A 13,712-nucleotide genomic window follows, 5' to 3' on the forward strand; every position below is an offset into this window, starting at 1 on the left:
TAAGCTGTTTAAAGCTCAATAATATTAGTACAATTTTTCTGCCATATACGCCTCCAGGAATTTCGCCAAAATGTTCTATGTTTGCATTTTTTCCATTGCGATATTGCGCCTTGTATAAACATACGAGTAATGAATACTTACTCTACAGAAGGTATATTTTGCGATAAAAATATTTTCAGACCCCTCAAGTTTCTAAACATTGCGTGAAAAAATCACGAATTTCAGAAAATCGTCGTTTTGGTGCACATTGAGACGCGATTTACACCACGTGGTGCTCCAACTAAAATCGGCTTTATACCTCAATCGAAAGCAACTAAAGAGTTCTTCTTATATGGCAAGTTTTATCATTACAATTTTCGTTTTAAGGAAGAAAATAATTTTTGATGTTCCCCATTGATGGCTATCTCCCCATTTGGTCACATGACAGCTTCCTCATTGATATTCCCAATTGCCGTCAATGAGGAACATCAAAAATTATTTTCTTCCTTAAAACGAAAATTGTAATGATAAAACTTGCCATATAAGAAGAACTCTTTAGTTGCTTTCGATTGAGGTATAAAGCCGATTTTTAGTTGGAGCACCACGTGGTGTAAATCGCGTCTCATTGTGCACCAAAACGACGATTTTCTGAAATTCGTGATTTTTTCACGCAATGTTTAGAAACTTGAGGGGTCTGAAAATATTTTTATCGCAAAAGATACCTTCTGTAGAGTAAGTATTCATTACTCGTATATTCATACAAGACGCAATATCGCAATGGAAAAAATGCAAACATAGAACATTTTGGCGAAATTCCTGGAGGCGTATATGGCAGAAAAATTGTACTGATATAATTGAGCTTTAAACAGCTTACACAAACACCTTTGCTTAATATGTAAACCAAATTTGGTATTAAAACAAGAAACACTACTCTCAGAATAAATTTTCTTACAAACAACACCCAGGTGACATTCTGGTAAATTTGGAAGGCACCCACAAGACCAAAAAATTTTTTCTCTCCTAAATATTCTAGCAATTCACTGTTTTCAACGTAATAAATCGGCACAATTTTTTTTTCAATACATTTGAGATAGTTGCCAAAATGGCTGGGACGTTTGGCGTGGAATGACCCAAAATCATTTACCCTTTGCAATTGATTTAGAGTTATCTCTGTGCTTTCGTGTTCGGACAGGATCGCAAAAACCTCATCTGCTCTGATTATATAGAAAAAGCAGTTCTACAACAATCAAACACGTTCTATAGAATGCAGCACTGTTCCTCTTCCATGGAAGGGAGGTGGCGCGGTTCCAACAAGTAGGCAAGCTGATTTTGCTTGATAGCGTATATTTACAAATATTTACAGGGTTCTTGTGACCAGAAGTAGCTGCGATGACTGCAAGGCCCTTGAGAATCTTTTCCATTTCGGTGCTGTCGTCTTCGTTGAATCAGCAGAGTAAACTACTCTGCTTCTTTGCAACACATCCGCCCAGGTTGAGTGCGTCCACACGGTCGTCGTTAAGGCAGAACAGAAGTAAAAAGGCAGAAACGGCTTCAGTCTCGCGATGTGCAGAATAACAAAAGATGCTCTGGAATGCCAAAACGTCCCTATACAGCACAGACGCCGATGCCCTCCTCAGCAGGTATTCCCAGGGGTCACAAACTGCAAATGAATGCCAAAACATCAGTACATAGGGCAGTCGTGCACTAATTACAGGCTGCCTGCGCTTCCAAAATAAAAAGACAGGACAAACATTTTAAAATATGGCCGTTGCGTCCATTAGAGTTAGTCACGTTAGGTACATCGACAAATGCACGGCGAATAGAAAAACGTTTATGGAAGTAAGGAACTGCTAACTTATGCATCATCCGAATATTAAAACTTTGCATAAAGTATACCTGATGTCAAGAAACGCTGTTAAGAAGAGACTAAACACAGATCAGTCCAAGTTAACCGACAACATACGCTGCCAATTAAAAAAAAAAACGACTTTAAAACACTGCTTCCGTCGATAGTGGAGAAAACACAAGCGAATGCTTTCCTCAACCTGCGTTACAGTCTAACTTGAACGCTCTACCACATGCATAGCATACGTACTCCTTAACGCGACACTGGGATAACTATGAGCAGCAGCTGCGAGCAGTCTCTACCGCATTTGTAAAATAAACGAAGCGGAACCACTACCAGTGTAGCGTTAAATGTCTCAGGAAATGAAATGAGAAAATAACAATTGCACAGGCTCCTGTAATTATGAACTATGCTAGCACTCCGCATCGAGAGCAAATTTACCTACGATAAGTAATTCTTGCACACAGTGCGGTGGCGAATTCACCAAGCACATCAGTATAATGTGATCGCATGTAAAAATGACTCACCCGCATCATCCGTTCTGCAGCTGTATCAATGAACAGAAGGCTCTCAGCAGCAGGAAGCTAAACAAAACGACAAATCGTCCGTGCGATGGGCCCTGCTTTTCGCTATCACTCAAGTAGTTCGTCAGTCACCATGGCGAAAGCTGGGTCACGAACAATACACAAGTACACACTGCCGTAATCATATACAGCGATTAACAGACGCATGCGGCATAAAAGAAGTTAAGCGCGTGGAAATGATCAGCAGCAGACACATCGGAATCAGCTGTTCTTTCAGCAGCTGGGATGCGACTGTTGCCAGATTTCAAGCGGGGGTTTCGCTTACTCTATCGGCTCAAGCTTACGGAAGCTACACTACAGATTTAAAGGCGTGTATTTTGCCGTAACGTCGACTGATAAAGAAGATTAACTAAGAAAAGCACGTAAATATTGAGCAGAAACAGCTATTTCCTAACCACATTAGGAATATTCTCGTTATCAGACGCCACTCGAGTCAAGGGAGCGTTGGCAAAGTGTCCCTTGGCGAAGGAAAGGCCGAGGACCGTTCTTGAAACCCAGCGGCTCCTTGAGTGGAGGAGGGTGCTTCGCCTTGACTTGGTCAAGTCGAGGCGAAGCCTCGAGTGAAGGTGCGTTTAAGAATACGGGGGACTGTATATGCTACCTTAAAGGTAGCATATAACTCTATCGCGCTTCAGCCAGCATGGGAATCATGGGTAGTACACGGATTTGTCTAAACTTCGTTCTTTCGGCTCCGTTTGGCTCCGCGTCGCCTGCATCCGCTTTGTCGCAAAACGAAGTTAAGCAAAAATCAGCAGTTTCACTTCACCACTTTAACTTCTTTAGGCTCACCGATTCAAATCTGGTCACGAAGTTCACAGCGATCCATTCTTTTATCCGAAAGAAAACCAAAACATGGCAATAAACAAAGCCACAAGTGCGTTCGAAGCCCACAAGCACGAAGGCTAGGCAAATCTGTGTTAGAGTTCTATGGTGCGATCTTGTACGCGTTACAAAATAAACACGGAGGCGTGGCATGACAACCGGCCGCACGTGACCGCACGCGATTGGTCAATGCAGAGCCGTGACGTCTGTCGCGGTTCAAATGGGCCATTCGCGTGCGGTCACGTGCGGCTGGTTGTCATGCCACGCCTCCGTGTTTATTTTGTAACGCGTACAAGATCGCACCACTAGTACACTCTATCCGTGTACTACCTGGAGTACTACCCATCATTCCCATGGTGGCTGAACGATCGCAGCGCCAGAGTTCCCTCTAGGTCATTTTAGGAAACTCTATGGTTTTGCATATTCGCACCGACAAGAAAGTACAGCGTAACAATATAAATATTACGTTATTTTATTTTCATTATGTAAAACGCTATTAGGATATGATTATTTTACAAGTTTTTTTAACATTTGAGATATTCTGTAAATTGTTTACTAGCGACCTCTTGGCAAATAAGTGACACAAAGTGCAATTTGTGCCGGCCCTGTGAGTCTAGGTTTGTTTTCCATCCAGGCGCCGTGGTCCGTGGTTTCACGGGCATCCAAGGTGATATTGGACGGCGCAAGAAATAGGCGAGTTTAGTCGAAAGAAATACAAAGCAAGCACACGTTTGGGAAGGCGCTGCAAACATCGAAACAGCAGCCATGGAGGACCCGAGCAAGCTGCCGCACTCGGAGACGGGCGGCGTTCGGCCGATGAGCATCGAAGGACGGTTCGGCAGGGAGAGGAGCCGTTTGACGGGCGAGTTCACCGATGCCGACCGCGCCTGGCGAAAGAAGTGGCTCGAAGACCAGCATCTATCGCCCAACGAGCCCCGCAAAGTGCCCGAGCTTGAGAGGGCCCTCAAGAATCCATTCCGCCGCTTCTACCGGGCCCCGATGGATGCCTTGTTCTCGCGATTGGAACCCGCGTTGGGCCCTTTGATGACGCCCGCCTTCCGTTGGTTCGTGCCCAAGGTGTTCTTCGTTTACCTCGGCGGCCTAGTTCTGATGTACAACTACAAGTACAACCCACACACCTGGCAGCGTCACGGTGGGCTGCTGGTCAGGACCTCGCGGGCTGCCGTCTATCCCGGCGACCCCGGCTGGCCCAAGGCTTCCGACAGGACCAGGCCGCAAGACTACGCGGACTACGGCTTCAACGACAGGACAGTCCTGCGCGACAACGTCTAATCCCGCTGATCGACTCGCATCTAGCGGCCGAGACGCTGATGGTTAGTTCTAATAAATGATAGTATAAAGGTTTCGGTCTTGCTTGCTGCGAACTGCCGACCACAGCTGAAAAAAAAAAGCCCGCACTCGGCGGTTTCGCGTCTTTTCGGTGCGCTGGCACGGTGACTAGGTTGCATCGTTCTGCGATTTCTAACACACCGAAGTCCTCAACTGCCTGGTTCCGCATTTACGTGATCGCAGGTACAAAGAACTAAACGCAGTCGCTTTTGCAAACTGTGAGGTAGGTCAGTCGAGTGTCGCACTGCAGACCAAAGCATATTTTGACCGCAAGTGTTTGCACTTGTCGTAAGCGCAAGTTGAAACACAAGCCGGAAGCTACTGATCTGTACGCCTGTTCCGTACGTTATCGTGGAAGTGTGACTCGGGCCTGTTTCAAAGCACGACATTGCTCCATGCGTATGTGTTAGTACATTTCGGAGCCCAAATTGGGCATTGTTTCGCTTGCAAGTGCAAACGAAACGGTAAAGGCAACAATGCAGACCCCTCGCTTGCAACTTGTTTTAATGTTTTGACGATGCCGCTGGCGTGATACTCAAATGTGTAGCCCGACAGATCTTATCGTTCCCGGTGCACACGTTCCCCCTTTCTAGAGCCAAGCAGCAGTGGCAAGAGTAAGACACTACTTTGCAACGCATCAGCAAACTCGTTAATAACAGTGATGTGACGTCGCCGCTGTTGTCTTTCTTTGCCAATACATTGACAAGCAGGTGCTATCGAAACGTGCGACATTGCATTGTGCCTGTGTGGCAACTTCAGGCTGGCATTGTTACCCACCTTTTGATGTAATGCAATGCCATTATAGATGGGCTATGCACACTTAGGTATTTATCTAGCAAAGCAATATAGGCCAATCCCGAAGGTGCTTAGACCAAGTGTCGCAAAGCACAAGCTTTTACGAGAAAAGCGCGTGAAACTGGCATGCGCCAGACATTTCTAGGAGACCTTGGCATGAGAGAATCGTGCATGCAATGTTGGCCTATAATGGTCGAGAGTATTGGACTGCAGTGCTGACAGGAAAAGGTTTGTCATTCGTCAACGTTATCAACCGACCTCACACTTTTTGGAGGTCTTCACTGGATGTCTTCACCAATACGTTCACAGAGTGCATGACAGTTCGTTTGCGAGTACGCGGTAGTGAAACAACATTCCAATAGTTACCTATTGGAATGCTGTTTTACTACCCCGTATTCGTAGACTTGCACTATCGTATTCTCTCTGAACGTAAGGGTGAAGAGACACAGTGAAGATCTAGTGAAAAAGGTCATTTCAGAAGCATAGTTCACTGCTGAGGCTTAACTCAATAGTATTCATATTATGCACATTTTTATATAGGTGCAATCAGCAGGTTCATCCAACGGACGGAAGCAACACTAGTATTGGCTTCATTGCATATCATAACAGTGCACTCAACACCGATTCTTTAATTGCAACACTGAAGCAGCCCAGTGTCCTAAGTTGTCCCCTACAAGTGAGACTGAAATCAGTCTCCAACATGCTCTCTAGCGCATGCAAAAGAAAGACACATGTGTCTGTTTATATATATAGACAAATTTGCTTTATTGTAGAAGTGTAATGCTTACAGATGTAAACAGAATTTATCTAAACAAAAAATTTGTTCTAAAAGTACAGGTGGCAGGGCAAAAATGTGCTTTTCTAACAGAACAGGACAAGGCTACTTTGTTTTTTTATCCGTATACAAGAAGTGTGTCAGATTAACAACTTCCACCTAACGCATGTAAACGATGTCACAAAAGCTTTGTGCAATTTCAAATGTGCAGTCATCTTCGTAACAGACAAACAAACAAAAGAAAGGACGATCCTAACACATTCAATAAAAGCAACTGTAAAACAACGTATGGCAGTCATGCATAGTAATACCCATCTCTAAGGAAAAATAATAATAATACACTCAAGCCAAAGTAGACGCTGCCTTTTTGTTTGAACTGACTCGGGGAATCTGCTGCACTTGCAGCTGCAGGTGAGCTTGGCTTACACTACGCAATAAACACCACTGCACAGGAAAAAAAAAAACAAAAATGTTATCAAGCTGCCGCGAGCTCATCGAGAGTATACAAAGATTGTTTCCTGCTTCTTTTTCTCCACACTGTATACACGTGACTTGACATGCTCACGCACATGGACGCAATATATATATATAGATTTATATATATAATATGTATATATTTATGTACAGAGGAGGCATTAAATTACACGCAAACAAGTTTCGTCATCTTTTCCGCTAAATTGCTTCGTTATACAGCTGGCGAAAAAGGAACACAAGATGTACACGTACGTTTAAAAGAAAACAAAAGTAATGGGGAAGGGGAAATGACAGTAGAGTCTCGCAAGCGAAGGACAACTCGCACGATCACCACGACAGGAGTAGGGAAGAAACTTGGAATTGAGAGACAGGAGGTCACGGTGGACATGTCGCTAGTGGCATTGGTAGCGGCTATGGTTTTTTGCTCGGCTCTCACAAATACGCACAAGGACGTTTTACACATCCATATAAAGGCTAACCCCCGTACAAAATACTCGCGAGAAGCACTTAACGCCGCGAGCGCTGCCCTAACCGTTCCTAGAGATTCCTTCCAACACTACACAAACGCAACACACACGCACACACACGCATATTTCTAAACCCCGGCTTCCTTTCTCCGTCGTAAGCCGCACACTCTTTGCCGGCCGTTTCCTACCAAGACAATCTACAAGGTTCCTAGCGCAGCGGTGAAACGTCACCGTAGCGACTTCAGCGGGCCACTGTTGCTGCAACGCACGAGTGTCAAGCGCTCCAACATGCGACTCGACTCTCGAAGCTGGCAATTACTGAAAAGAAAATTTTGCTGTGCTTGTGATGAGATTTCACTGCAGCTGCGGCACGCACACACGGAAAGCGTGAAAAATGAAAGAGAAGACACACAGTCTAATTGTCATTGGAGACAAGCTATAATACTGGCTATTGAACAAAACGTGCACACCCGACAGAAGGAGTACATGTTCGCAATTGTGCTTCGTGCTATCTGTGTGCCGAGATGACAGCGATACTTATGCGAACGCCGCAAAATTGTAAAAATTACGAAACTGGAGGCACGGTAGCGAGTGTGTGCCCATTCTTTAAAGCACTGGGTTGCTGTGCTATGCGGTTTTTCAGACCGTCCTCAAACGTAAAAGACGATCCCTAACGGCGACAGCCCACACCGTAACCGCTAAGTGCCCAGAAAACGAAGAAACTGTAAAACTTCTTGGCTACAAGTCTCTCGTCCTATTTTTCTTTTTCACCATCTTAATGAAAATGTGAGCACATAGATTTAGCTAGAGAAAAGTAGCTGTTTTGCCATCGCGGAACGATGGCAAACACAACCTACGCTGCCGGCTCGCGTTCGTCGCGCCAAAACCGGCTTGAGCACCGAGTCGACAAGGGAATAAGGACTGGCAGTTCACGAATGAGTGGCAGCGTCCAAAGAGCGTTCGCGAGTTGCGCGCATAAAGGAACGACCGGACGTATCTTTGAAATCGACAGGCGTTCTCGAATCGCCCACCTAGACAATGAAAACATTCAATGTGCGACACACTGATCAAGTGTGCGTTGAAAAGATGTGCAAAAGTGAAGGGACGCACGTACCGCACGACACGAACTAATGTGGCACTTCCCTTTCTGTACAACGATACAGTGTGTCGTGCTCCTTTCTTCGTGAAATGTTAAAGCTTTAGAAACAATGAAGCTGCTACAGAGAGAAAGAGAAAAAGATTAGTGCGAAATTAAAAGTGAAAATGACTAGCAAAAAGCAGCTTGCTTCCTTATGTATTTTTTTTCAGATGTTCGTTCTTGCAAAAGCCTTGGTTGGTAGCAATCTGACATAGCTTTAAAAAAAAAAAAAAAAAGGCTTTCAAAATGGAAGCACGAGCAAGTGCCAAGGTTAGCATAATATGGAAATTGCATTTCAGATGTCTCAATCGATGTCAAGTGCTTCAAACCAATTTCTTTCGTCGCTGGTTTCAGAGTTACACCACTTACACCACCATCAGGAGCAGCAACAGAAGATGAAAATGGAATCGAATCAAATGAAAGAAGTATCGTTGTACAATAGCATTGGAGAGACCCATGTTTTTGTGGTCTGTCGTACTGGCAGTAAGCTTCCAAATGAATGTGCGAATGGTTCAGAGCATGCCTTTAAAATGTGGCTTATTTCAAGAAAACATGCACAAAAAAGGTACACTCATACGTTTGCTGCTGGCTACATGTATAAAAATTAAATTAAAACAGCCTTTGGTATTTAGGAACAAAAGCACAGCGATGCAAAGAGTAGTTTAGGAACATAGCATACAGACGTCATGAGGGGGTGGGTAGGGGGGGACGGATTTGATGCAAAAGAGTGAAATGTTACCCTGGAGAAAAACGAACTCATTACATCTTTTTCTAAAGCAGACCCGTTTCCATACCTTGTATATCATCCGTGCCAGTGAACACGAAGTTTACAATGTTTCGTGGTTATGGTGAGTAACCATAAGCATCTCATGTTCAAAGTTCACAAAGTCGTCATGCTAATTCACAAGCCGCCAACAGAATCCACAAAAACCAGATGGTGAAGGAGTTTACAAAAACCTCCTTGATGTGACAATCAAAGAAAGGCAGTTTACGTTGTTCGTGTGCAGTTAGATAATTCGAACTAAAATAAGGAACAAGAAAACAAGACGCGAACCGTGTATAAAGAGCGACAGCTGCTACAAATGTGGTCTCAACGACTTGGAATAAATAAAATGTCAACTACACAACTATCCCCAAAAGCAAGCTATGCAAAACACAGGAAGACGTACAAAAAGAGTGAGCGAGCGCCTGAGGAGATAGTACAATTCAAATAAAAGCTTCAAGGACAAAATGATAAAAACCAGAGAGAGACATTGAGAACCGAGAGGACAAATGAAATTCCTGAGGCCGGCGTGCTATAGCTATGACAACTGCAAAATGTGGTAGCTGAAATGGTGCACCCATGAAATGTAAACAAGCTTCTTTTACCGGTAATGTTAACATATAGGCACGCAAGAAAGGAGCCCCGATCAGCTAAACGATGGTTACCACATACTTGGCTCTTTCGCCACCCGCAGAAGCTGCCCAAATCGCTTGTGCTAGCACACTGAAACAACTGAAAATCAAAACAGTGGTGAATATGGTCAGCAGAGCACAGTAGAACGTCACCAGTATACTCTGACATTATAAGAGAGAGAAAGGGAGTGAAAGAAAAGTATTATATTTAGGTCTGAACTTCATGACTGAGAAGGGTAATGCCTATCAGCAAGTTCGCAACCATGACCGCATAAACCGGGAAAGAGTGAAAACCGGGAAAGTGCAGACGAGGCTCTACTGTGTGGAACTTCCCATTTTGCAACGTTATTGCGCTACCGGGGGTAACTCACCAGATATTGCAAATGTTCAACACGAGATACAACACCAGATATCTCGTGCATGCACACGCGCTCTTGATAGGGACTGACAGGAAACGCAACGTATCCGAGGGAGGTGCCGCGGCACGGACAAATTTTTCTGCAGACGCTGCATCTGTCTACGCCGGCCCAGTGCAGAGTGTGAAGTTGTGGGGAACACTCCAACCTTTTCTACACTACCTTGTGTCACATAACACGGGGCTTGCTGAAGAACCACTCGGCAACTGCTCTGCGCATTTTCAACCCAAATGCCTAGCTACGTCTGCTTAACACGTTGAAATAAAAATATCCTAGGATTACACATGAAAATAATTATCACCTATTTGTGGTTTCTGCTTTAGTGGATGTTCCAAATGTACGAAGGAGGTGAAATGTATCCTGCCAAACTGCCACTGCAAGAACACAATGGAAAGGTCAGTAAATGGCAAACAAGAGTAGGTCATGCGGCGGCTGTAACTTAAAGAATGTTTTTGCCTAAAGGTAAGCTTTTCAACTGCAGCACCTTTTTAACATAAATAAAGCATTCTGTTCAAGTCAATTTCTACGTGAAGATGTTGGTTTTTTTGTCAACTCCGCATACGACAGAAAAACAGAGCGTACTTGAGTTACTAAATTAATTCAACTTCCGCTTTTTGTTTTTCCTATTTTCTTTTTTTTTTACGTTCCTCAGTTCACGTCACAGAAATGTGGCATGTACACCGCCGTGACATGCACTTCTTTCTTCCAGATGTCTAGCCGAGTGCACTAACGACCTTGGAGTCAACCGGGACCCGAGTAGAAAAATTCAATCTCGAGCAAAATAGGACGAATACGTAAATGTACAAGTAAATAATGGTGGCTTGCCACTCGTGGAGCAAGCACAAGTTAAAAACCTCTCGAGAGCCCTCCTGAATGCGCAACGTCCAAGACTGAACAAACTATAAACCGATTGTTTTGTATAGAAAAACAAACAAACATATAAAGAAAAAGAAAAGGTTTGTCACCGCAAGCTACTGGAGGTTGGTCGTACAGGCACCTTTGTTCGAAAACGACAAGCCACGGCAGTAAACGCAGAAAACGCCATTGACAATAGTCATTACCGGTACTGCGAAATGTAACCAGTGGAAGGGCAGTAGTGGAAGGTGAAAAACGCACAATCCGTGGGAAACGTGCACCTACTTGAACACGCAACACCAAACTCGCACACTGATGTTGAACCAACCTCGCCGCAGCAGAAGCGCGTGGAGCACCACCCCCATAACTCTAACAAATGAAACAGCGAAAATGAATGCAACACGAAAAAGAAGGGGCTAAACGCACAACACACCTGCTCCCTTGCAATACCTACGTTAACATTTTCAATGAGTCTTGTCTTCGACCAATCGGTACATAACAGATGAAGTTGCTTCGATGGTGCCACAAATGCTAGAGAAAAAAAAATAATAACTGCGCCAACTGAAGGTTCGATCCCAATGAAGTATGTCAATGTATCCAGTTTTTTTCTAAACTGCCCGAGCTTAGCTGCAATGAGAAGGAAAACGGAAATGCAAACGAACACAGCGTTCAAGAGGATTGAATAAAAAGCAACTGGGTACGTGCTACAGTGTCAAGAACAGCCAACACACAAGGAGCAGTGTTCCACGGCAAAAACAAGGTGCCGCCTGCCCCCCCTTGTTGTGGAATGCTGGATGTCGCGCGTTCCCTAGCTTCAAAGTACCATTACACATTCCCTTTTGTAAGATTAAAAGTTACTCATATTTTTGTTCATTAGGAAAGTGAAGCTACTACTGCACACATTGTTTGGCCGTGCACACTTCTGCAACAACGGAGGACAGCATCTGATCCCCAATACAAGATCCAAGATGCAATTTCAGTATGCTGATTTCTGAGGCTCCAGTTGCCAACAAGTTGGCTGTGACACACAGACGGCAGCAAGGCACATCACCAAGGAACTTCCAATCTAAGAAAAAAAAAAAAGGAGCTAAGAAGGCTCCCTCATCATACGTCTCAAACATTTCGTTCTCTGTTCAGAAGCTGCTCACAGTAAATCTTTAATTAAAGGTCAGAAGGAATAGAAGGGTAACTTTCCCTCGTGAGATTATTTTATCATTGCACACATTAGCGATGCACGTGAGCTCCTTTTGCAAAACAAAATGCGACTTGTCAACTGAAGACGAGCCAATGCCACCTGGCAAGCCCGTCTTTTTTCTCTCCAAGGAAGGACGGCATTGTGAAACAAGTTGAGCAAAAATGAGCCCTAGCCAATCGGAAAGCGTCTAAGATGTGCTTCCAGCAAGGAACATCCCCGCCGTTTAATGAAGCCTTGTCAAAAAAAAGAAAAACGCTGTGCCTGTACTACCTTCACTGCTGCTATGCGAAATGCACCGGTAAGCAGTACACAACAAGATTTAACTCCTCTACGGAACGCTGCTGCTCAGCGCAGGTGACATGCACAACATGTTGCTGCACCAAATCTGACATTGGCTTGTCTCTAGTGGCCTAGACATTGACAATCCAGAAGTCCCAACATGAAACATGAAACCAGGAGGGGGCAGAAAGAGAGGCGTCGCTATCGGTACTACGTTTCCTTGTAACAAATGAAAAGCAAGTATTACACAGCAAAACGGAACTCGCCCAGAACGAGAACAGAAATAGCATCTGAAAGCAGTGCAATGCACTAGAGGTTTTCAAACTCTCTTCACAGCATCACCTTCACTCCCTACCACCCCCACCGAAACCCACTTCAATGCATGCACACAACCTACAAAGGCGAGCAGCATCTACACCCAACCATCGAGTGCAGTGCGAGTTATTAGAGAGACAAAGGCGATAGCTGCACCGCAAAATGGGGAAAAAGAACCCTACGTATCCGTCTTCACACATGGTATTGAACCAACTTCCAACGTCCCACTGAGATACGGAAAAAATAAAGAATGAGGAGTGGGGATTCAGCTTCAGACTTTCATCTCCCAAATGAGAACGAGGGCGTCGCCACTTGGCGAGGAAGCCAGGTGGTCGCTGGCCATCCTGCGCCAGTTTACGTAGCCACAACCTCCGGTCAAAGTGAGTAGCGTCTTGCTCTGTGGCCCGCTGTCCGCGGCACCACCCGAACCCGAATGGTGTGCTCCCCTCGGCACTGGCTGACCGGGCCGCCGCGGCTGCCGCATGGTGCCGTACGCTGGCCCTTCGACCGACGACAGCGACGGCGATGGTGACGATGCGAATGACGACTTGGGACCCGCATCCGACGAGGAAGAAGAGGTGCCAGCTGCCTGGAGTACAGCGGCACTGGGAACCGCCGCGGCTGCCTGGGCAGCCGCATTGGCTGCGTTGTGTGCGTCGCAAGTGGCTGCGGATGAGTCCGAGTCTCCCGACACTTCCATGGTGGAGAGGTCCCAGGAACGCGGTCGACCGGGTCGGTGTGACCTGCATCGGACAGAGAACGGGCTTGTCTGTAAGTTGCAACGTACGCCTAGGACTACAAATTTTGTACATGCGATTACAATCACAATATAGAGGTACAGAATAAATGCCACATTAATTGCAGCCAACTACTTTCACATTTTAGTTGCAATGCTCCTTTATCTGTACAGAAGCTGACTGGAACGTGCTTCACTTAAATAATTAATAAACAAGTGCTTTCACACAACACAGAAGAAGACCTTAAACAAAATTTCCTAACCACAGTGGCTGCAGTTCCTACTTGATGA

General features: G+C 45.0%; 2 protein-coding genes across 4 annotated transcripts in view; one reads left to right on the forward strand and one right to left on the reverse strand.

Annotated features, from left to right (window-relative positions):
- The first annotated feature begins 3,838 nt into the window (after positions 1–3,838).
- Positions 3,839–4,553, forward strand: LOC119390095 (uncharacterized). Its single transcript, XM_037657637.2, has one exon. The coding sequence runs from the start codon at positions 3,997–3,999 to the stop codon at positions 4,522–4,524; it is 528 nt and encodes a 175-aa protein (XP_037513565.1). The 5' UTR covers positions 3,839–3,996; the 3' UTR covers positions 4,525–4,553.
- Positions 4,554–6,116: 1,563 nt separating this feature from the next.
- Positions 6,117–13,712, reverse strand: part of LOC119390096 (rho guanine nucleotide exchange factor 10-like protein) — a 65,076-nt gene continuing 57,480 nt past the window's right edge. For all 3 annotated transcript variants that reach the window (XM_049414655.1, XM_049414654.1, XM_037657640.2), the window contains one exon: positions 6,117–13,428. In XM_049414655.1, the coding sequence (XP_049270612.1) occupies positions 12,957–13,428 (472 nt within the window). In that variant the 3' untranslated portion in view covers positions 6,117–12,956. The remainder of the gene's footprint in view (positions 13,429–13,712) is intronic.

Source organism: Rhipicephalus sanguineus, chromosome 4, assembly GCF_013339695.2.
Source record: "Rhipicephalus sanguineus isolate Rsan-2018 chromosome 4, BIME_Rsan_1.4, whole genome shotgun sequence".
Lineage (NCBI taxonomy): Eukaryota > Metazoa > Arthropoda > Arachnida > Ixodida > Ixodidae > Rhipicephalus > Rhipicephalus sanguineus.